This window comes from Gigantopelta aegis, chromosome 15, assembly GCF_016097555.1.
Source record: "Gigantopelta aegis isolate Gae_Host chromosome 15, Gae_host_genome, whole genome shotgun sequence".
Taxonomy (NCBI): domain Eukaryota; kingdom Metazoa; phylum Mollusca; class Gastropoda; order Neomphalida; family Peltospiridae; genus Gigantopelta; species Gigantopelta aegis.
In genome coordinates this window covers 3,806,121-3,832,704 of record NC_054713.1, presented here as the reverse complement: position 1 = coordinate 3,832,704, position 26,584 = coordinate 3,806,121, and the positions used below count along the sequence as shown (strand labels likewise).

Genomic DNA, 26,584 nt, shown 5'->3' with positions numbered 1-26,584 from the left:
TTACCAAGGAAAACCTGACAATGCCATTAGTGTATTCAGGGGCTGTGAGCACATGATGAAGGATTAAGTATACATCATACCAAATCAATCACATGTGTTCAAATCTGGTTTTGATAAATGGGACAATTGCAAAACAAGAAATCTGCCCCCACCCCCCACCCCAAATAAAAATAATATCCACCATTTTAATGATGGAAACATCAAAGAAGTGTTTATGACTATTTTAAAGTTAAAGTTTGTTTTGTTTAACAAATCCACAACATTGATTAATTAATCATTGGCTATTGGATGTCAAACATTGTTACCAAAATGATGTCATGTCACATGCTTTAAATGCTGCAAATATTATGAATACACTCACTCCTGTAATTGCAAGTCTTAAGAACAATATAGCGAATACATGATATACATGTAGGATAAAGACAACATGAAATGAGACGAGCGACTAAGTTTATAGCCATTTTAAAAGGTTTTTAGCAAATAAAATATTTTTACATTAAAATTATAATTTAAGACAGAGAGATAATGAGGGAGAGGGAGAGGGAGAGATAATATGAGAGAGAGAGAGAGAGAGAGAGAGAGAGAGAGAGAGAGAGAGAGAGAGAGAGAGAGAGAGAGAGAGAGAGAGAGACGAGAAGGAAATAAACTGGTGAATGACATAAGGAGAGAAAAGCCATGACATTTCTACTGTATTTCAAGTGGTTCTCCAGTTTAAGGTTGATTATTAAGATGAAGAGTTACTACTAAAATCACTACAAGCTAAATGTTTTCCACCACACATTTGCGACTAATTGGCAAAGATAAAAACCAAAATAAAACACCTTAAAATCTGTCAAACTGTCATTATAAGTACCAGGTAGTTTTGCCTTTCTGTTAGGAAAGAAAGAAAGAAATGTTTTAACAACATCTCATTACATTTCATACTGTGGCCATTTGGCGTCTAACACGGTTATTTTGACTTGGTCAAGACAATAAAGAGAAAACTTGATTAGACTGAGATTATTGAGAAGACTACTTCTACCAACTAGTAGCACGAGATCTCAGCAAAGTTCTATTTAAAAACATGTCTTCGCAAATGACAATAAAAACTTCCTGGCTGATATGCGAAATCAGACTTGTGTTCAGCATGATACTGAATTAACAGTTTTGAAAGATCTAATCAAAAGATAGAAGCATGCAACAAAGCTTCCCAAACTACAGTAATTAGGAGATAACCATATGGAGTTTTTAGACTTGCGGGTGTTATTGTCTATTTGATCCCGCTAATGTCATTTTTGACTGAAGATGTTAGTCTGAGGTTAAAAATTAAACATTTGCAGGCATCAAATAGACAAACAATACCCACAAATCTAAAAACTCCATATGGTTATCTACATTATAAACTGAATCGTTTTTGTATGGAACTAACTGTATATTTGTTATTTCTTTAAAAAAAATACCTGGCCACAATCTAACTGTAGACCCTTGAATGGTCAACTTGGCCTATTCCAATTGCTAATGACGTCATTAACTTTCCGGGTGTTATTTTCATTTGATCCCGGAAAAACAATGTAATTAACCAATCACAGTACAGAATCAGTTTACAATCGGAGATAAAATGTTTGGTTCAAATTATAAAGGCATACACCAACCCACCCTGATTTTCAATATTAACACCATAAACACACAGTTCACTGTGGAATGTTTACTAAAACAAATTCATCGATAACATAATTGTATATTTTAAAAACAAAATGAACAGGAACAGAAGTTTGGGAACTACAGGTATAGCACATCCGGTCCGACAAACGGGCATCACATTTAATTACTGACACTATTTACAAGACCTTTGTTTTCGGTATGGCACTGGTAACGTGGAATAACCCTCACCCCCTCCACATTGCCCCCCCCCCCCCCCCCTGTAAAGTCAAAACAAGCTCCATCATTAAAAATGCCTAGACCCTCTTTGGCTTAAGGATAAGATTTTCCATGACGAAGTTAATGGCCATCAGCGGGTCCTGTATGCCCTCGAAACTGTTCCGCCTCAGTGCCCACTCGGGTCGGATCAGTCGCTGTTTCGATGGTGTCGGCAATGGGAGTGTGCAGTTGAAGGTCTTCTGTGCGGCAAGCTTCGCACGCCGGACTCTCTGCTCCTCGTCGATGCTGTGTTTCCGTAACGTCAAGAAGTGGATGGTTTGTATCTTTTCAACAACTTTACTCTGACTTGCGATATCCTGCAGGGAACAACAGAATAATGTCTTATATTCAGAATCTGAAAATAATGCCCCTCCACCAACCAAAGCCCATGCACACATGCATGATATAACAAATATCACATGCTTCTAAATTTAAAGCCATTTATCTTCCAGACTTCTGGAAGTTTTATAGGCTCAGAGATATTGGTAGGTTACTCATTCTGATATTAATGCAGACTTAATTGTGTTTCTCAAAAGAAAAAAAAAAAAGAATTTTGTAGTGACATTTGACAGTAATCATCCACCACAATGTCAAACTTCTGTAATTATAATCACTGGAATTCATATAACCTACCAAATGCAGCTAACTTGCACTCAAGTGGCTTTCATAACAAATTTAATCATTTCTCATGTTCAAATTTAATTGGCAAATCATTTTTATTTATATTTCTTTTGATTCAAATCATTTGATAACTTTGACTTGCAATTCTTGTGTTCAACTTTATCATGTATTTCCCCCCTGTATTTCCTGTAATTTGAATGAAGTGAAAACCGTGTTACATTTCTAGTGTTTATATTTATGATTCTTTATGAAGCAGAAGGTTTTTTTTCTTTAGATTTCTTGTGATTTGAATCAGGTAAGACCTTTACCTTTTGTTTCTGGTGTTCAAATATTAAGCTCATAGTGTTATTCTTTACACTTCTTATGATTCGAATCAAACGGAAATCTTACATTTCTGATGTTCAAATTTATTACGCAAAAGTGTTCTTTCTTCATATTTCTTGTGATTCAATTCAAGAGAAAACTGTCTTACATTTCTAATGTTCAAATTTATTATGCAAACATTTTCTTTTGTTACTTTTCTTGTGATTCGATACAAGAGAAAACAATCTTACATTTCTGATATTTAAATTAATATTATACAAACATTTTCTTTTATTTCTTTTTTCCAATTTGAAGCAAGAGAAATAGAGATTATTACCAGTGTTTTTCGGTATCATCAATATCATATATTAGGAATAAAAAACATTATTTTTATTCCTAATATATGATATTGACGATACCGAAACACACGAGGGTAATGATCTCTTTAACATATATTCTCAAGCTTAATACAACTTGTTTTTGTAAACAGTATACGCAACTTTAATTCCAGTCATCCATTACCCAATATTTAAATGACGTAAGAATATGTGATGCAGTGATTTGAATGACATCATTTAGATGTTCATACATAAGAATAAACTAGTGCTTAACGTTTTTTATCTTTCAGTGTAAAGTTGCTATTGAAATGTTTTGTTTAATTACTATAAATACATAAGTCAGTTATGGAATGTCACAATAGTATGTTTGTTTAAATGTCAACAAACGAAGTGCCGTGACGTCAATTAATTTACATCTCATTATCAAAGTTATCAAATTTTGAAAATATTTAATCTGAAAACTATCACATACTTTGATTACACTAGATATGCTAGCTAATACATGTATATGATAAAATTCTGTCTTACATTTCTGGTATTTGTATCAAGTGCCAGGATTCCGAGAAGCGTGCAGGTTTTGCTGAAGATGAGGCCTTTGTCGCGGTACACCGCCATCAACTCCACCAATATCGCTGCAGCGTCATCCACATCATACACGGCTGGCCTCGTTCTGTCGTACTGCAACACAGCAAACAAAGCACATATTAATTCTCTATTCTTCATCCCATAATACTGTTTATGAGGCGTAAACACCAGTCTTGGTGGTGTCATGGTTAAGCTGTCGGACATAAGATTGGTATAGGTACTGGGTTCGCAGCCCGGTACCGGCTTCCACCCAGAGCGAGTTTTAACGACTCAGTGGCAGGGCACAATATTTCACGCGAACCGCCGTTCTGTTCGCGTGGCGGTTACGCAAAATTAAATTTACGCGAACCGCAAATCGGTTACGTCATGACCTGTAAACGTTCAGAAATTAAAACTTGCAAACTTCACGATTACAGGAAGTTTATTCATGCAGACATACTACTGGTATTCCGACAAATGTTTTAGACTGATTTTTAGATACTTGATGCGCAGCAAACCAGTAAACAACGTTATATTGGAACAGTTGTAACTTGCGACCAGTCGACAGTTTTAAAGAAATGTGCTCGGACTGCTTGGGACGGCTAAATTTTCTGCTGCTATTTTATCTCTAAAGGAATATATGTAGACGTACTATTGGATTGGCTATAATTTTACATATGTTAAAAACAGTTTTAACGTAAACAGGAATCCAAAAGTGTCAAAAAAATTGAAAAATACTAACATCGCATAATGAGCTTTAAAAAACAACAACATTTGGAACGTCACTGTAGTATATAAGTACCATCGATGAAGTGAAAGTAGCATAGCCACCGCAAATCGCAAAAAGGAATCCCTACAAATGAGTATTTATCTATTTCAAAGGCGTAGCGCCCATTACGCATGTACGTAATGCAAAAACAAAATCCGGGAATAGGTCGAGGCTGTCTGTAATTGTTCTATAAAATAGACCTCTTAAAATTGACTCGAAAAAAGATTTTTAAAAATGCATCTACAGCCGTCCTGAGTTTCAAAATGTTCACAGGGGCAGGCCCCCCGAATCCCCCTGCTCGGGCATGCCTTTGGCGTGCGTAATTCTAAGAATATTTCTGGCTACGCCCCTGTATTTTGTTTCAGTACTGGGGCTAATATTCAGTTCTTTTATAATATTGTTAACTTTAACATCTTTTTTTTAATGTTTTCTTTTGTATTTGTTTTAACTTTATGTTTCAGCTAAAAACTATGTATTTAAAATATAATTTCAACGTAATTTTGAGGTAAACGATCAGATAACCCATGGGTTACGCAAATATAATTCACGTAACCGAATAATTGGTTACCTAGGTAAAAACCACGTGAAACGACTTCCGGTTACCTCAGATTTCGAAATATTGTCCCCTGAATGGGTAGGTGTAAGACCACTACACCTTCTTTTCTCTCACTAACCACTAACCAACTGTGTTACGCTGTCCAGACAGACGGCCCAGATAGCTGAGGTGTGTGCCCAGGGCAGAGTGCTTGAACCTTAATTGGATAAAAGCACAAAAATAAGTTAAAATGAATGAATGAATGAGGAGTAAAAACTAATTCCATTCTCCATTAGTGAACTAAATCAATTACTGTGTCCTGATGACCTTTGATTTGGGCAATGAAAACCTCTCACATAAATGGAATGACTGTTTGCAATGAAAGGTTAGCACTGGTTTATTTCAAATCTTCTAGCAGACCAAAAAAAAAAAGTGTATTTTATTTAACGACGCCACTAGAGCACATTGATTTTTTTTATCTTATCATCGGCTATTGGACGTCAAACATATGGTCATTCTGACACTGTTTTTTTTAGAGGAAACCCGCTGTCGCCACATAGGCTACTCTTTTACGACAGGCAGCAAGGGATCTTTTATCCAAGGCAGGATAGCACAAACCATGGAATTTGTTGTACCCGTTATGGATCACTGGTCGGTGCAAGTGGTTTACACCTACCCATTGAGCCTTGCGGAGCACTCACTCAGGGTTTGGAGTCGGTATCTGGATTAAAAATCCCATGCCTCGACTGGGATCCGAACCCAGTACCTACCAGCCTGTAGACAGATGGCCTAACCACGATGCCACCGAGGCCGGTCTAGCAAAGACCAAGGCATATGGGCAGTATCATATAATTTCAGTCAGAACAGCACTGGATGAGATTTCAGAATAATCATCGTTACAATATGGTTCTGAACTGGATGAAAAGCTTCATGTATTATATACATATACAAATATTTATTACCCTACAGGCACTCATAACGAGGAAAATAAAAATCATAATTTCTCATCATGCATTGGTTTAAAGTACACTACTATTGGACGATTTTACGCCAACAAACCAATCACCTTGTCGGTACTAAATATGTCATTGTTTGTGCTTTTCCAAATCATGATTGTCACATAGTTTAAAACGTTTGCATTTATGTCTTTCTGGTTTCAGTGTTAAGCGTGTAATAAAATGGTAGTTTAATGCAATTCATTATAGATATTTTTTTTACAAAATATATAGAACTTTGAGTTTTGAAAATTATCTGTGAACCGTGAATAAAATAGAAAGTTAAAGCAATACCGAGAACAATAAAGTAGTTTACGTCATTTCTATATACATGGACGTCTAGCTGATGTAGGCTATATGGAAAATAAAGGCTTTAACCCCCCCCCCCCCCCCCCCCCCCAAATAGCTGAGTTAATAAATAGAATAACAAACTCCGTTCCAAATAGCTGAGTTAATAAATAGAATAACAAACTCCGTTCCAGTTATTATCAAATTTATGTCCCTCGTGAAATAATTTTCAAGTGAAATAGAAGCCTACAAAAAAAACCCAGTAAATATTTTAGACCTAGCAGGTAAACTAAAAATTCATCTGCTAGACTTACCCCCAAAAATCGCGGGTTATTTTTCTAGAGACAGAAGTACAGGTGCATACAACCATTTTATCTTCTACTTAGCCGAGGTTGTGCTCATTATTCTGTTACAGTTTAATTTTATAATGCTCTGAAATATATCTCAGAGGTCCCAAGTTTCCACACACTGTCTCAACCCTCCACTTACCCCGTGCTGTGTTATATAGGCTCTGCCTATTGTGCAATCCTTTTGACTTTTTATTTTGATCAATAAAATATCTCAAAACAATTTCCAGCAGGCCATATATTTTCTTAGCTGGCCATATTTCTTTCTGTTTCCTATTATAAAAAAACATAACAGCAGGCCATACCGTACTTGCTATTTCGAATCCTCATGTTGAAAACATAGCCGTGTAAAACCCACCTTGACCAAGTTGAGGAGAATATTGACAGCGTATTTAATGAGCTCCATGTGCGGCAGACTGCGATTGCCGCTCTGTATCAGTCTGTAGATGACGTGGACGGCATTGACTTCAACCAGACGCTTGCAACATCGCGGCGACAATCGGGTGGCTACATCTACAACAACAATTACGCAACAATCCTGAAACTGATACACCAGAAAAACAAATATAATTAACCAAACCCCCCCCAACAAAGTCAGGTAGGGAAAGTGAAGATTCTCTTCATTTCTTAACAGTCACAACCTGTTTCTACTCTGATGTCAGCGTACTCCCCACTAGATCGGTCTTATTTCTGAGCTGTCCACCCTGTCACATAATGTACCCGTAACAGGCATCGAAATGAGCAATATAGTGTCTGATAACCCATGTACAGGGCACCACAAAATACAGGCCTGGTAATCTATGGGTTAGGGCACATTTATCACATTCACATTTATTGTTACGACAAAATCACATAGCAGAAACACTGATGATACTTGGATATACCCTAATTAAATTTGCATTACATTCATTACAATATAATGTCATCTCATTGGTCCAGACGTAGCAACGGGAGTTTGTTCATTTCTCGATGAACATAAAAATTACATCGTCAGGGAACACAGGGCTCGAAACAGCCTGTGGCCAATGTCCCGTTTGGGTGACTTAAATATTAAAAAATAATGGTGTTAGTCGCGATCCTCTTTAGAGCGATAACATATGAGCCACTATTAATATTTGTATTGCATATATTTATTCAACATTAAAATCTTGCTTGTGGTTTGTGATTCGCTTACCATAATTTGCCAACATCCATTATTATATTTTGGGCCACCATATTTTTTGGCAAGATTCGGACCATGGAACGTCATATCTCATGATGTCATTTTACAAGGGCAAGTTGTCTTATTCAGCGTTATTGTTTATACACAAAAAACAATTCAAAATAAAGTATATACTTTTAGTGTTGTTATTAGCAAGTATGATTCAAATTAATTATAAGTATTGTCCGTTATTTCTTTTACATTAATTCATCTAGGTATGAAAAACTAAACAAATCTGTGACAACAGCTTCACCGATTCAGTTTGCGGATGATTTTGTTTTCATAGCCAGATAACATGAAAGAAATAACAGACAATTAATCCTTAAATGTATCTGATAAAAGTCACAGTTGATCAAAGGTTAGGGGCTGTAGGTTTTCTTCAAATAAGATGTTTTTTCTTGACTTTCCTGACAAACATACATATCTCCATGAACCTGAACGGCCATTCTTGACTTAATTTAATGCCTTAGGGTTTCAGTTTCCTACATAAGAGTACACGTACCTCCCTGCATCTATATCTAGGTTGTTTCTCGGTCTTCAACTGCTAACACACTTGGCCTGTCTGACAGTTCACTGACAGTAGCAGAAAAACATATACTTACCAGTAATATGAAGTATCATACACATCTGGGCTTTAACAATTTCCTTTCTAAGGTTAATTTTATAATAAAATTATGACTATGAGTTTTAATATATTCTACTGTATATTTTGTATTCCTAATGAGGAGTAAAATGTATTATTCCAATTTTGGCTTTCACGTAAGCGCTACAAAACAGCTTACAACAGGGCATAAAATTAAAAAATTTCAGACAACCAATATGTCGTTTGTGTGGTTTTAGTATTTACACGACCAATTTTCTTCGGCAGTTCAGATACAAATGAAAAGGTTAATGGACAACGAAAATCAAACGAGAATCTAAGATGAGCGATTTTCGTAGCTTTTCTCTATCAAATGTTCTATCATAAATATAAAAAATATGATAATGTACACCTTACATGTATACCTGCATACTGGCCACTAAATGTAAGCTGTAGCTATTAGTTAAAACAACACATGGCGTGTAAGCACTCTGTAATGATGCACAAAACGTTTGCTTTTGAAGAATTTTAATTTTTATTATCTTTGAGTAACATCTAAGATCCCGATATTTTTCGTGTAAGCTACATCTGATGTCGCAATACTTTCTACACGCAGTTTGGGCTACTGTTGTCATATCGCAAAACATTCATGATGCAATACATAATGGATCTACAGTATTTATTTATTACAATTATTAAATGTTCTAAATTATTTACATGTAGTTTCTTCAACCAAGAATAAAAAGAGCATATTGGAATAACAAAAGTACAATACAGGTTGACTTTATAATAATGAAATTTGGTTTGGTGAAGTTAGGATAATGAACAAGCATCAATCATACCATGAAACGAGGTGACTGCAAAGCCTTGCAGTGGTAAAATATTAAATATCCATGGGTCAATGCCTTCACAAACACTAATGCCATATATGGTAATACTGTAATGTAAGACATTTGTTGGGTTATCACACATCTTTGCTCTGTAGATGGGATTGTCAGCAACTCAAGCCTATTGATTTTCACAACCAGCAACTCGATAAATTGTTGTGTACTAGCTACACGTACACGTACTGACAAATTAGTTGTTTACATGTTTTCCATGGGCTTTTTTGTAAGATTTATTATCTAATCTGTACATTTTTGTTTAGATCTTTAGCAGTTTTAGATGACAACTCAGCACTTTAAACTAAAGTTTGTTTGTTTTGTTTAACGACACCACTAGAGCACATTGATTTATCAATCATCGGCTATTGGATGTCAAACATTTGGTAATTTTGACATAGTCTCAGAGAGGAAACCCACTACATTTTCCCATTGGTACGTAGGGATCTTTTATATGCTCCATCCTATACAGGATAGCACATACCATGATCTTTGATATACAAGTTGTGGTGCACTGGCTGCAACGAGAAATAGTCCACTGGGCCCACTGATGGGGTTTGATTCCACATCAGGACTGCGCTTTATCACTGGTCTACGTCCCACTCCTTTTTTAAACTGTGGCTACTTAACTGGTGTCTATCTGGTTATTTTGATATATGGTCAACAGAAAGAGAGGAAACCCAATGATCTCGCTGGAACAAGTTGTTGTGCCATGTTCTCTGAATCTACCCCCCACCCTGGGGATGGTGATCTTGTCATTTGAACTGCTTATTGAATATTGCCTTGCCTACACCGGGTCATGGGCTACTGTGACTTTGGTGTATGGTGAAGTTAAGACACAGAGGACAAGGACATGGAAGAGGAGAGAGAGAGAGGGGGACTTAAACTGGCATCTAAACTGCGATCCCATCTGCGTTACCACCCCAGCCCCGACCTGTCAAGCCTGCTGGACTTAAGCCCAACAAGCTGAGACGGTCACCGCCAGCCAAGGATTTGAACACTGCAGTGTTGGAACCACCGGCCAGCCCTGTATCACTTCTCTGGATATCAACTCTAGTGAGACCTTCGTCCTCGCAGAGGACTTCTTTTGTTGAGATGGGAGGCCCAAAAAGGAACGGTTGCGAAGCGCAAGGCTACCGCATACCTGCCTTGCGACCATCCCGACATAGCACGTCTCCAAGCACCTCAACCCAACCTGGAAGACCAGAGGGTGTACACTAGAACTGCAATGATTCACTCACGTATTCGATGCACCTGTATCAGGCTATCCGCGATACGTATTCCTTACCCAAAGAACTGAATATATTCATGGGTTTTATTATTATTATTTTATTTCTAACAGTGTGCACATCAGTTTTTTTGGTTCATACTTGCGGTCAATTCTTAAAACATTTCTTTCTGGGGAGGCCCTCCATAACCCCTGTTGACTGTGGTTGCATTCAATTCCACAGTGCTGCTAAAGCAATAGCAAGCTGTTGTAGCGCACGCCTGTCATGGGCGCAGGTCCGAGGCTGGCTCCTCTGTCCAGGACAGGAGTCCACTACCGGAGCCCAATACATTTTTATATCTCCTAACTTCAAGGGCCATTACTCTGTCAAAAAAATGGGTACATAGACACAATGAAAGTGAAACCTGGATCAATTCACTAAACTCTCGCAACTTTGCGATCTCACAGTGCAATGCTAAGACTTGCAAAGAGGATGCTTGGTTGTCTAGCAGAGCCTAAGAGACCTTTGTGAATTAGGCCTCTGATCTGTAACTGTACGTGATATGGTTATACACAAAATTCAGCTCAATATCTTGAGGCATTGCAAATATAAAAAAACAAAAACAAAAAAAACAAAACAAAGAAAACAGTCTGGAGAACTATATGTGGAACAGATGGACAATTTTTATAAATAAATTTAATTGTTTTTAAATTCTAAAACAACTTAATATTAGAAGAAGAAATAGTGGACAAAGAAGCCAATTAAAAACCTGACACTGATTATTATCAGTGTTATCACGAAGATGGGTGGTAAAACCTAATCAATTACCGAGTTGTATCAGTGCATCCAAGATGTATGAAAGCTGGTGGTATCGGAGCAGGTAGTCTAATGCCGATGTCGTCCTGTTTCCCAGTTTCTTCTCTTCTGTGGCAGAGCTGTTGGCCTCGGCGATGCGTATCCTCACAGTGTTTATCTTCTTGCTCTTCGTGTTGCGTCTCACGTAGTAGCCTTTCCACACAGCCTGCAGCACACACGCAATTAATACACCGGACAGTTCAGACAGAGCTTATTACATTAAAATAACATTATTACCCCAGCGCAGGCATTCATAATAGTGAAAATAAAACTCATAATTTCTCACTGAGAATTTAAAATTATTATTGGTGTAACGTACAATATTATTGGACGATTTGACACTTACAAGCAAATGGCTTTGCCGGTACTAAATATGACGTCATCATGATTTGGCAAACATACATAATGAAGTCACATACCTGTGTGTACTTTAAAATGTTTGCATTGCGTATAAAATGCTGTTTTTATACAATTCAGTACAAGTTTTTCAAAAATAAAATAAAAAATAGAACTTTGGTTTCTAAAAATTATCTGTGATCGTGAATAAAATAGTCATAGCAAATACTCAGAATATAGTGTGTAAAGTTGTTAACATCGTTTCTATATAAATGTAGTCATAATGAAAATAGAAGGTTCTTAAAGAAACAAAGTGGCTGAGGTAATAAATAGAATAACAAACTTAGTACCAGATATTATTATCAAATGTATGTCCCTTGTGAAATAATGTTCAATTGTCACAAGGGATATAAATTTGATAATAACGGGTAACTAATAAATTTATTATTCTTTATTTAACATACATGTATACCTAGACAAAAATGCAATTTCGTAAATGTGATTAAAAAAAACGAAAACAAATGAGCACTCGTACTCACACACACACGTATGCACTCATACTCACTCACTCACACATGCACTCGTACTCACACACACATGTATGCACTCGTACTCACACACACACACACACATATGCAATCGTACTCACTCACACACACACACACACACACATGTATGCACTCGTACTCACACACACACACACACACACACATGTATGCACTCATACTCACTCACAGACACACACATGTATGTACTCGTACTCACTCACTCACGCACACATATATGCACTTGTACTCACTCAACCACACTCACATATATGCACTCGTACTCACTCACACACATATGTATGCACTCGTACTCACTCACTCACACACACATGTATGCACTCGTACTCACACACATACACACATGTATGCACTCGTACTCACTCACTCACACACATATGTATGCACTCGTACTCACTCACACACATATGTATGCACTCGTACTGACACACACATGTATGCACTCGTACTTACTCACACACATGTATGCACTCGTACTCACACTCACGCATATGCACTCGTACTCACTCACTCACACACACATGTATGCACTCGTACTCACTCACATGTATGCACTCGTACTCACACACACACATGTATGCACTCATACTCACTCTCACACACATATGCACTCACACACACATGTCTGCACTCGATCTCACTCACTCACACACACACACACATGTATGCACTCGTACTCACTCACACACACACACACACATGTATGTACTCGTACACACACAAACACTCACTCACACATGTATGCACTCGTACTCACTCACACTCACACACACATATGTACTCGTACCCACTCACACACACATGTATGCACTCTACACACACACACACAATGTATGCACTCATACTCATTCACACACATGTATGCATTCCTATTTTTCACGCACACACACACTTGTATCCACTCGTACACACAAACACTAGTACTCACTCACACACACGTATGCACTCGTACTCACACATATATGCACTCATACTCACACACACATGTATGCACTCGTACTCACTCACTCACACACATATGCACTCATACTCACTAACTCACACATGCACTCACTCACTCACACACGTATGTACTCGTACTCACTCACTCACACACATGTATGCACTCGTATTCACTCTCACACACATGTATGCACTCGTACTCACTCACACACATGTACACACTCACACACACACAATCACAGGGGTCGAATAACAAGAAAAACAAACAACCTCAACAACAAAAAACCCCAACATTCATGACTAATATAGTTACAAACAACAACAACCCCCAAACAATAAATAAATAAATTAATTAATTTTGTTGAAATATAATACCCAGTAAACATTTTAACTGCAAATGTAATAGTAATACATGTATACACACTTTCACATGATTAGACTGCTGTGATGTGTGAACTACAAAAATATAGTTAATACTATGAGATCCTGGCATAAAAACGACATGACTTGTTTTTGTATGTACCAACCTGTATCTTGGCAGCATGCCCATGAAGTCGGTTCTGTTTCACAACAAGCAGCCATTTCACAACCTTCCTCTGTATGACTTTAGCTGCCTGGTCCCTTCTCTGAATCCACTCCCGAACTCTTCTCTGTATAAGAACAATGCTATTCCGCAACTTGAGGAATTTTAGTCTGGCCAAAAATGTTTTCGTATATCTCTGAAATAATAAAACAATATTTAATTGGTGATGGAAAAGTTCACCTAGACGTAAAATGGGAACATTTATAAATGTAACGTCAAAGTCAGTAAGATCAACATATATATATATTTGTTTTAACCAAATATTCGTTTAACGACACCACTAGAATACATTGATTAATTAATCATCGGCTATTGGATGTCAAACAATTGGTAATTCTGACATATATAATCTTAGAGAGGAAACCCACTACATATTTCCATTAGTAGCAAGGAATCTTTTATATGCACATTCCACAAACGGGAAAGCACATACCACAGCCTTTGACCAGTTGTTGTGCACTGGTTGGAACAAAAAAAAAACTTGGTAACCCAAATGCTTATACTAATGAATTCATCTTTTCTAAGAATACTATCAAAATGGAATGACGTACCTTAAATAGTTTCTTAAATATCCACATACATGTATGATCTCACATGACACCATTTGACACGACACCATTTAATATGATACCACATGATGAATTCATGTACTTATACCGTTGATTGACACCCAATGTCCGATTTGTATTTTTTGTCCTAGGGTGTCATCAAACATTCACTCACTCACTCATTCATTTATTCATTCAATTTGACAAAACCCAGTCACTTTAACTAATACTGTTGCTCCATCCATGTACAATGTAAAGCCTAACGCACTCGGCAGTCAAAAACATGTTTTTCCGAAACAACATGTTTAGGTCGATTGTTTTCCGTGTGCGTTAACACATAAAAGAAAACTCAGTCACTTTAATACGGTTGCTCTCCATCCATGTACAATGAAAGCGTGTACACTAAAGACATAAAACAAAACCCAGTCACTTTAATATTGTGGCCCCATCCATATACGATGTAAGCGTGTACACTAAAGACATAAAATGTAATAAACACACTGCATGTATCCCATCCATGTACAATGTAAGAGTGTACACTTTAGACATAAAATGTCATAAACACACTGCATGTATCCCCATCCATGTACAATGTAAGCGTGTACACTATAGACATAAAACAAAACCCAGTCACTTTAATATTGTTGCTCCATCCATGTACAATGTAAGCGTGTACACTAAAGACATAAAATGTAATAAACACACTGCATGTATCCCATCCATGTACAATGTAAGAGTGTACACTTTAGACATAAAATGTAATAAACACACTGCATGTATCCCCATCCATGTACAATGTAAGCGTGTACACTACAGACATAAAACAAAACCCAGTCACTTTAATATTGTTGCTCCATCCATGTACAATGTAAGCGTGTACACTAAAGACATAAAATGTAATAAACACAATGCATGTATCCCCATCCATGTACAATGTAAGCGTGTACACTATAGACATAAAACAAAACACAGTCACTTTAATATTGTTGCTCCATCCATGTACAATGTAAGCGTGTACACTATAGACATAAAACAAAACAGTCACTTTAATACTGTTGTTCCCCATCCATGTACAATGTAAGCGTGCATACTATAGATATAAAATGAAACCCAGTCACTTTAATACTGTTGTTCCCCATCCATGTACAATGTAAGCGTGTACACTATAGACATAAAACAAAACAGTCACTTTAATACTGTTGTTCCCCAACCATGTACAATGTAAGCGTCCATACTATAGATATAAAACAAAACCCAGTCACTTTAATAGTGTTGCTCCATCTATGTACAATGTAAGCGTGTACACTATAGACATAAAATGTAATAAACACACTGCATGTATCTTCTGAAAAGAAAGTAGTTTGCTTCATCTACATGTAAAATATTACCTTGACCGCACAAACTTACAAAAACAACAAAAATCTACCGATTTCCCCATCATACATGACATATCCACATTTGGTGTTCCATTTCTTAAAACTAGCACTATATATGTACATGTTATTGTTGCATCAATAAAAAGTACAGTGCAGTAGGGCATGATCAAGCAAAATGCCCCATTTGAGAAAATAAATTATTTGTGAATTCAGTAACGTGTGTGGTATGATCAGAAAGCTATTTATATGTCTAGTTTCAACTGTTTACAGTTCTTAGATACACCTAGCCATTCAAATGTTATGCCCATTTTAGGAAATAGCATTTTAGACTTCAACAAGACTAACTGTTTGTCAAAAATATATACCTTTTTTTACAGTACTAGACAGTAAAAAAAGTATCTAGAAGACATAGAATTTGAGAAGGGCCAGTAAGAGGGTTTTTTTTCCAACTAACCCTGCTGGCGACCATGGTTTTTATGTTTCAACCTTGATTCAGGTGCATTAGTAATGTTCAAACAAAACATTTTTAATAGCAATTTTTCCAGCTTTCTTAAAATGGAAAAGTCATATATTCAGTTTATAGTTACTGTAAGGAGAAACAAAGTGGCATCATTCAAATTCAAAATTAGTTATATTATTACAATATGCTTCGCCACATTAAAATAAAAACTATTAACCTTGACCCCTGTCAAAATTCTTTAACAACCAGACAACGCTGTTTACAGTTCGGTATGTTTTTATTTTTCATAATTCTGGACAAAATATTAAGTTTAAGTTTTAAAAGATGAAAGAAATAAAAAGTACCTTTTGTCAAATATATCATATCAAAAAATTACTGTTGGATGTCTATTGTTTATTGTGTACAAAACAAGGGTGTGAAAAATGACTGTTGTCGACTTTAATTTTGCAATTTTACCTTAAATTTTTTTTTTTTTCAAAACTAGCTGGCAGCTTTGAAGAAACAAACAAACTAATAAATGAATAAATGAATGTTTAACGACACCTAAGCAATACATTACCTGGAAATGAATCAGAGCCGCTGTATTCTTCCATTGTTGTTAACTGTTTACCTATATGGAGTAAGGGGCTTACGATCTTTTCAGTCCAACAGTGCCGTACAGCGCGGCCTTCGGGTGTAAAAATAAACAGTTTAAACGATCGGCATTGTCTTTTTATGGTTTTCCACATCCCAAATGTTCAAAACTGAGGACAAAATCTAACATTGTATAACTGTTACAGTAATCTCATGCCAGGATTTCTGCCAGAGAGAAATGTTTTGGGTATGGCGCCATGGAATTGAATATTTACAATGTGTGTGCTGCATGCACCTGCACTAACCCAGAAAGAAAATTGGTTACGTTTTGGGTTAGGATTACGCAAATCATATATCAATGATAAGAGTCATTAATCTTGTCAAAAGGTTAACTTAAAAAAAACAGAAATGCACGCAAATGCTTTGAGTAATTAACTAAAATGTGTTGAAAATTGGCATATACAGCAGTTTCCACAAAAAACTATCAACTAAAAATATTAAAACATTACATAGAAAACATTACCTGTCTGTCTAAAAAAACCCGACCAGAAATGAATTTCAAGTAACTGTTCACATGTACTGCAGACTGGCCACTCGAACTGCATTCAACAATGAATACGGAATACAATTTTTATAATCTTCGGGCGGAATACGTCACAAAAACGTTCCTCATCGCCCGAATTCAATACATAAAAAACCCATATACAAACAAACATTTAACATGTGACCCCCATATCCACGTACGATGTATTTAATCGGAGTGTTGTTTTACACATGTGACCCCAATAACCATACATTACCTGACTGTATGACATTATATCATGTGACCGACCATAACACATACTTACATTCATACATGAGAGTACAAAAAACACGTACTTTTTTGTAAGATCACATAACACATATGCGACTATAGTACAATGTTAATGGACATATCAGCCGCCCTGCTTCATTACTGTAAATAATGCTGTAAAACCCTTGATTAACCCCACTTTCCCATCTAAAATTACATGTATGACATCATATCATGTGACCCCCAAACAAAAGAAAATTATCACTTGGGTATCATGAGTGGTCGTTTTTACTCTAACGCACCCTACCAATAGGCCCCCAATAACATGCTACTTTTTTTTATGAGAGAAAAATACTATAATCCCATTTCGTTCTATGATGCAAATAGAAATATATTTAGTTTAAAAGTTGATTATACTCTCAAGTCATTTATGTTGTTTTACATGTATGGTTAATATCATGTGACCCCCATAACTTGTACGTACATGTAGACATCATATCATGTGACCTGTGCATAACAGACTTACATGTATGACACAGCATGTGACATAAAAAATGCGATATGTATGACAAAAACCAACCCAAAAATGTTTGTCCTACATTTATATTTTTTACATATTTACAATACATCATATCGAGGTGACCCCTTTATGCTAAATATGAACAGTATACACCTCGGCATTAGCATCCGAGTTTTGGTTTTGTCTCCGGGTTACATTTCGGACTCCGGGCTGTAAACATACATGTATGGCACCATATCATGTGACTCCAACCATACTTACTCGCTATCCGTTTTTTCTTCAGTATCACTGTTGTAAGTAAATGTGACCCTTTAACACTAACAGCTCATATTGATACGGCAAAACGTTTTGCGAACGAACACTCATAACACATTTTGGTAAGCTGTGCAAGTCACATACACATTATGAGTGGTACGGACTAATGCTTTTAAGTGTAAGGCTTCAGATCAAGTGACGCCCATCTCTGACGTCACTTACCTGTGATTGCCCTGCTCATGTGACCCGGCAATTTCATACTTACAACTCGTATGGGGTTCTTTTATGGAGATATTTTAAGTAATTAATTTTTTATATTTTTTTTTTAGGTGATTCATGTGATAATTAATTGTACATGGTTGGTGCCAAATATGGTTTACGTGACATGTTTCATGTGACCCCCATAACACATATGAACAAATATGAAAATACCTTTTGTCAAATATATCATATCAAAAAATTACATGTTGGATGTCTATTGTTTATTGTGTACAAAACAAGGGTGTCAAAAATGACTGTTGTCGACTTTAATTTTGCAATTTTACCTTAAAATATTTTTTTTTTCAAAACTAGCTGGCAGCTTTGAAGAAACAAACAAACTAATAAATGAATAAATGAATGTTTAACGACACCTAAGCAATACATTACCTGGCATGATTCATGTGACTCCCCATAAACATACATTACATATTCATATCATTTATGTGACCCCCACATACATGTGTATGTCACATACTTACATGTGTTCAAATCTGAGGACCCAAAATACTTACATGTATGACACTGTAGCATGTGACCCCATGCCACATATTGCCATGTAGACATGTTATCATGTGACCCCATAACACATACTTACATGTATGACACCATATCATGTGACTAACCCATAAAGACATACTTGGTTATGACAATTATGGGTTACCCTTACGCACATATTCATATATGACAATGATAATGACCCCCATAACATCTACTTCACATGTATGACATCAAACAGATGTGACGCCCATAACACATACTTACATGTGTGACATGAGTACTTAACACATACTTACATGTATGACATCGTATCATGTGACTTCCATAACACATACATATACAGCAGTTGACCACTTACAAAAACACATATCATGTATGACATCGTATCATGTGACTATAACACATACTTACATGTATGACATATTACATAGACTTACATGTATGACATCATATCATGTGAAACCCCAGACCACAACATGACTTACAACTGTGACATCATAACATGTGGCCCCCATCGAACATGCTTTCAACAATGAATACGGAATACATACTTGGAGATAACGGTATCATGTGACCCCCATAACACATACATATACATATAACATCATAGCAGGTGACTCCCATAAGTTAACACATACTTACATACATGTATGACATCATATCACATGTGACCCCTCATAACACATAGTTACATGTATGACATCATAGCATGTGACCCCCATAACACATACTTGTGTATGACATCATATCATGTGACCCCCATAACAAATACTTACATGTATGACATGACCCCAATAACACATACTTACATGACCCCCACAACACATACTTACATGTATGACATTATACCCCCATAACACATACTTACATGTCATGACATGATATATGTGACCCCCGTAACACATACATGTATGTACATGTATGACATCATATCATGTGACCCCCATAACACATACTTACATGTATGACATCATATCATGTGACCCCATAACACATACTTACATGTATGACATCGTATCATGTGACCTTCCATAACACATACTTACATGTATGACATCATAGCATGTGATCCCCAGAACACATACATTGTACTTACATGTATGACATCATAACATGTGACCCCCATAACACATACATGTATGACATATCATGTGACCCCCGTAACACATACTTACATGTATGACACCGTATCATGTGACCCCCATAACACATACTTACATGTATGACATCATAGCATGTGACCCCATAACACATACTTACATGTATGACATCGTATCATGTGACTTCCATAACACATACTTACATGTATGACATATCATGTGACCCCATAACACATACTTACATGTATGACATCATAGCATGTGATCCCCAGAACACATACATTGTACTTACATGTATGACATCATAACATGTGACCCCCATAACACATACTTACATGTATGACATCGTATCATGTGACCCCCATAACACATACTGACATGTATGACATCGTATCATGTGACCCCATAACACATACTTACATATATGACATCGTATTATGTGACTTCGATAACACATACTTAATATGTGTATGACATCATATCATGTGACTCCCATAACACATACATGTAGTTACATGTATGACATCATATCATGTGACTCCCATAACAGATACTTACATGTATGACATCATATCATGTGACCCCAATAACACATACTTACATGTATGACATCATATCATGTGACCTCCAGAACACATACTTACATGTATGACATTATAGCATAAGACCCCCATAACACATACTTACATGTCATGTATGACATATGTGACCCCCGTAACACATACATGTATGACACCATATCATGTGACCCCCATAATACATACTTACATGTATGACATCATATCATGTGACCCCAATAACACATACTTACATGTATGACATCATAGCATGTGACCCCCACAACACATATTTAAATGTATGACATCATATCATGTGACCCCCATAACACATACTTACATGTATGACACCATATCATGTGACCCCCATAACACATACTTACATGTATGACAATTATGTAGTAATGACCCTCATAACACATATTTACATGTATGACATTATAGCATGTGACCCCCATAACATGTACTTACATGTATGACATCATAGCATGGGACACCTATAACAGGCAAGCTAGTTTAGTATTTTATTAATTACAAACCAATTGAAACAAGCCGCAAGGCAGAAATAATCAATGTCGAGACCTACTACATGTTATTTTTCTACGTCACACGTAAACATAAACAGTAAGCAATGAGACGTCATCAATGTACAGTGTAGATCTAGTGCGAAATTTGTGTTCTTAGCTAATGAGCTTTTGAAATTCACAATAATGACATTTTATACATATAGCCGTAAAAAGAAAGAAAAAAGAGTAGGCTAGCAGGTCAACGACATTGTTTTGGCTTCGTATACAAAAGGCCCATCCATGGCCACATTTCGTAATGGTATACAATGTACTTTTAAATTACATTATTTTTTACAAACACGGTTAGATACGTTAATAATCTCTGAATAAAACATTTTCAACAGCAATTTTGCACTCAATTTTTTCTAGCATTCATGCACCCATGTACATGTATTACAGGTTAAGTGTTACCCCACAAACACATACACACATCAAATTAGTAATTTTTCAATGTAGGTACTTTGTTAAATTTATCTATTTCATGATATATTGTGTTCCTAAACTTTTTATTATTATTAATTATTTTTTTTGCAATTTATGTGATATTTTATAAATTAAATTAATAATTTACACATTTAAAGTTTTGTAATTGTAAATGATGACATGCAACCTTTAAAACTAATAAAAGACTGGTTAATGTTTTGCATATTACGCTTGCACTGAACTACTATTAGTGTTCAATTAATAAATCTTTGGATTCCAGTGTAAAAAACAAATAGAGACAAAAAGATGACCTTTTGTTTTAACAATGCTTACACTTTATAACTTGAATAAAGTTAAATCGATAGGTATATTGATGTCATGAATGGGTCAAAGATGACCAACTATTTGTTGCATGTGATGGCAAATTGAATGAATCGTACTTTTGTAGCAAATTGTAGCCTTGTAGATTTTTTTGTTTCTGTTTTCACCACTTGCCATTGGGTTTGTAACTTTTTAGTGGCTCAAATCCAGAAAACACTGGCCTCGGACATCGAGCCAGCATATTCTAGAACCTGTGATTAAATAGAGGCAATTCACTGCCCACAATCGTCAGTGTTATGATTAATCATCATTCATAAGTCATAAACCCCACTTTCTGATTGGGGCAATCAGTGCAGGTCAGAGACAGCAACTGGTACAGATGTCCTTGAACCTGCAGTGAATAAAAGCCCATATACAGCCTTAGTCCCAAGTGAAAATGTGAAATATCAATGGTTCCATGTGTATGTACAGCACCATATACAGTAATAAAAGTAAGCTTTGTGCCCACTGACCATGGACACCTACACATAGGTAGTTGACACATATTACCATGGAGACTGGGAATACAATTAGCAGACCAAGCCTCTCATATTCACCTGCAAGCTTCTGAAACCGACCTTTGGATTCAGGTACATGTAAATGTCATATTTTATATGACACAATTTCACGGAAAAGGTTACCAAAAAAAAAAAAGAGAGACAGAGAGAGAAAGAGAAAAAAGTCTCACCAGGGTCAAAATAAATAAATAAATAATTTTTTTAAAATGTAATGTTTTAGTACTGCATTGATAAGTCATTAAAAGCTTTAAAAAAAAACCCGCACAAACAAACCAAAAACCCCAGCCTCTATAGTGTAGTGGCTATGCCATTGGCCTTAAATCTGGTAGGTACTGGGTTCACCTCCTGCTCCCACAACTCAATCGGTAGGTGGGTTACTACACCGACTTCTCTCTTACTAACCCTCAGTTTTGGATAGACAGCCCATGCAGGGTCCCGTTTTACGAAGTGATCTTAGCTACTATCAAACTTAGTGACTTAAGGTTGATATTACGCTATAACGACCATAAAATGTACAACCGTTCGACGAAGCAACCTTAGTGTGATTGTAAACCCAAACTTACTAGTCGCGATCTTAACTAAGGTTAAAATCTTATAGTCCATCCCATCCTCCTACAAAAATGTTAGTTTTTTTGTAAATAATTTCAGTTTTGTTTGATGCAAGAAGAAAAATAAGTGTTTTGAAAATAACAAAAACATACTATTTTTGTGTCCAATAGAAAACATGTGGCTCATAAATAAATAACTTATAGTTTTTGTTTAGCTACATGTATGTTAGATTGACGAGTCATTCTGTGCACCCTTGTTTTGGCTTCGTACACAATAAATATATATGGTAATTTTTTTATATACATGTATATTTGACAAAATGTACTTTTTATATAATTATTTCATCATTTTAAAACTGTACAATATATTGTTTTAAACTATGTTTTAAACATACCGAAAGTAAACTGTGTTGTCTGCTCAGGTCAAGGTTAGTAGACTAGTTTTTATTTTAATGTGGCGTAGCATTGTAATGATATAGCTAATTTTGAATTTAAATGACGTCATTATTCCAATGACGTCACTTACCATCTTCTTATAATTAGGAGATAAACCATATGGAGTTTTTAGAGTTGCAGGTCTTATTGTCTATTTGATCCCGCAGATGGCATTTTTGACTGAAGGCGTTAGCCTGAGGATAAAAATTAAACATTTGTGGGAATCAAATAGACAATAACACCCGCAAATCTAAAAACTCCATATAGTTATGTCCATTGTAAACTGAATTGTTTTTCTACTGAACTAACTGTATATTTGGTATTTCTTTAAAAAAATACTTGTCATCCGATACCTTGATTTCTCGCTCCAGCCAATGCACCACGACTGGTACATAAAAGGTTGTAGTATGTGCTATCCTGTCTATGGGATGGTGCATATGAAAGATCCCTTGCTGCTAATCGAAAAAAGTAGCCCATGAAGTGGCGACAATGGGTTTTCTCTCTCAATATCTGTGTGGTCCTTAACCATATGTCCGACGCCATATAACCGTAAATAAAATGTGTTGAGTGCATTATTAAATAAACCATTTCCTTCCTTCCGATACCTTGATATCAGTTCCTCGTCATTGATTGTATCTAACTTCATGCTTCTATCGCAAAAAGCACATTCCATTCGTATTTTTTTCCTCCTCGGCATTAATTTAAGATCGTGACCTTAGAGCTTACAATAGGTGCAGACCTATTGTAAACACTGATAGTAACTTAAGGTGATTATAAGCTGAGGTCGTTTAGTAAAATGGGCTGTCGATTGTTGGAAAAAGTTACGGTCGCTACCGTAGGCACTTAAGGCAATAGTAGTGCTAAGATCGCTTCGTAAAACCATCGTAAGCTATGACATCACTATGACGTGTGCAGCTCACATCATAGCTTACGGTGGTTTTACGATTTCACAGCACTAAGATTGTTTCAAAAATATGGGCCCTGCACATGGTGTATTCTTATCTCGGCAAATTAAACTCTACCCATCTCATCTGAGATATAGACTAGCCGCAGATAACCCCAGATCTGTTGGTATGATGATTTGAGTACATGTCTGAACATCCCCACAACTTTGACAGTGGAGCCCTCGTAGAAAACAATGAATAATGCTACTCAAAGTAACCATTTCACCCTTTCAAGATCTGACTGTTAATTGTAATTCTACAGTTTCTCTACCTCAAGTTAAACAGAATACATAGAATTGGTCCAGTTTGGGGGCAGGATTTACATTTGTAGCTCAGTCGGTTGAGCGCTCACCCAAGGTGCTTGTATCGCAGGATCAAACCACTTCGGTGGATCCATTCAACTGATTGGTTTTTCTCTCTCATTGCAACCAATGCATCACAACTGGTCAAAGGCCGTGGTATGTGCTCTCCTGTCTGTGGGAAAGTGCTAATAAAAGATCCCTTGCTGCTAATGAAAAAATGCAGTGGGTTTGGTCTGACGACTATGAGTCAGAATTACCAAATGTTCGACATCCAATATATTAATTAATCAATGTGCTCTAGTGGTGTCGTTAAACACAACATACTTTGGTCCAGTTTGCTACCATTATTTTCAAAGTGCTTAGTGAATTAAGTTGGTTCACAAATCAATGACGACAATTTCGATACCACAACAAAGTGACCCAGGGATGAACATGTTCGTTGTAACATGGTCTGACTGTATATCCATTAATTTCCAAGACTTTAGGACACTTAATGTTACCCGAGAGCTGCATGTAGCCTCTGACAGAAACCCTGGGCAGCATGTGCACACTGTGCACACCAACAAAAAATTAAACTTTGACCCAGGGTTGTGTCTGTGAATGACTTTGTAGGCTCACCTGAATAACGATGACACTGTGTAGCTTCTCCCTGGCTCTCTCCAGGACCAGCCGTCGGCGGTACCACCTCTGGATCCGAGCAGCAGCCAGGTGGAACGACACAACTCTAGTATAGTGATCCACGTACGCCTTCCTCTTCTCCTTCACCACCTGGCAAACATTGAAACAGAGCACACATCTGTATAGATGTAACGTGTATACATAGGTACGTTCAAGAGTTCCATGTTTTAACATAGTAACCCTGAGTATTATTAATGTTTGTATTGTTTTCGTCAAGTTCTGGAGCTGTTGTTATAAAATGATGTCTAGACTCGAATCTCTAATTAATGTCATCTTTCAGTACCGCCACCGCGATTCACTATTCAAGTTTTAGAGATCGCTATATACACAATTAAAAAAAATTAAACAGTTTAGTTGCTAATCAATTTTCAATTGACTAGAAATATAGTTGAGAACAAAATGTTTCCCCGATACTACTACAGTGAAACTCCTCTAAACAGTACCCCCTATGGACCAAGTAAAAAGTCTGTTTTTAAGAGGTATGCGGTTTAGAGAGGTTCTCTTATGTGCAGATATTTAAAAAACGTCCGGTTTTGAGGGAATTCTGGTTTACATACATTTTGTTGTATGTGCTAATTACGAAAAAACCCTCAACCTCCCCTAAAAACAAAACAAAAGAACACAACCTATATATATACATGCAATTAGAATATTACAAAATTTAGTTAACATTAATTTATATATACATGTTGGATACATATATACCAGAACAGGAAACATTTTGTTTTTAAAATCTTATAGAATATAGTGATATTTCTAGTTGAAAACTGATTAGCAATTACTGTTTAATGTTTTAAAATTGTGTAGCGATCTCTGAAACTTGTGTAGCGAATTGCAACAAGATAGTGAACAAAATGTACCCTGCAGAAATTGAGAGTACATGACAAATTTGGTGAAAACGTGTTTCTAAAATTAATTTGTACTGATTCAGTTTTTGGAGTGCACTCTTTCCCTAGCAAAATTATACCCTGCATTCTCCAGTATAATCCATTCTCTAGTTGCTATTGAAGATAAATGGTTGTAAAAATAGCAGAATATGGTATTTTTAACTAGTATGATAT

At 36.3% G+C, this 26,584-nt stretch overlaps 1 protein-coding gene across 1 annotated transcript in view; it reads right to left on the bottom strand.

Moving 5' to 3' along the window:
• Positions 1-1,441: 1,441 nt before the first annotated feature.
• Positions 1,442-26,584, bottom strand: part of LOC121389970 (abnormal spindle-like microcephaly-associated protein homolog) — a 73,542-nt gene continuing 48,399 nt past the window's right edge. The window contains exons 18-23 of the mRNA XM_041521653.1: positions 25,464-25,613; positions 13,753-13,944; positions 11,355-11,547; positions 7,015-7,169; positions 3,687-3,836; positions 1,442-2,213 (exon numbers count right to left, since the gene is read on the bottom strand). Coding sequence (XP_041377587.1) covers positions 1,935-2,213; positions 3,687-3,836; positions 7,015-7,169; positions 11,355-11,547; positions 13,753-13,944; positions 25,464-25,613 — 1,119 coding nt within the window. The 3' untranslated portion in view covers positions 1,442-1,934. The remainder of the gene's footprint in view (positions 2,214-3,686; positions 3,837-7,014; positions 7,170-11,354; positions 11,548-13,752; positions 13,945-25,463; positions 25,614-26,584) is intronic.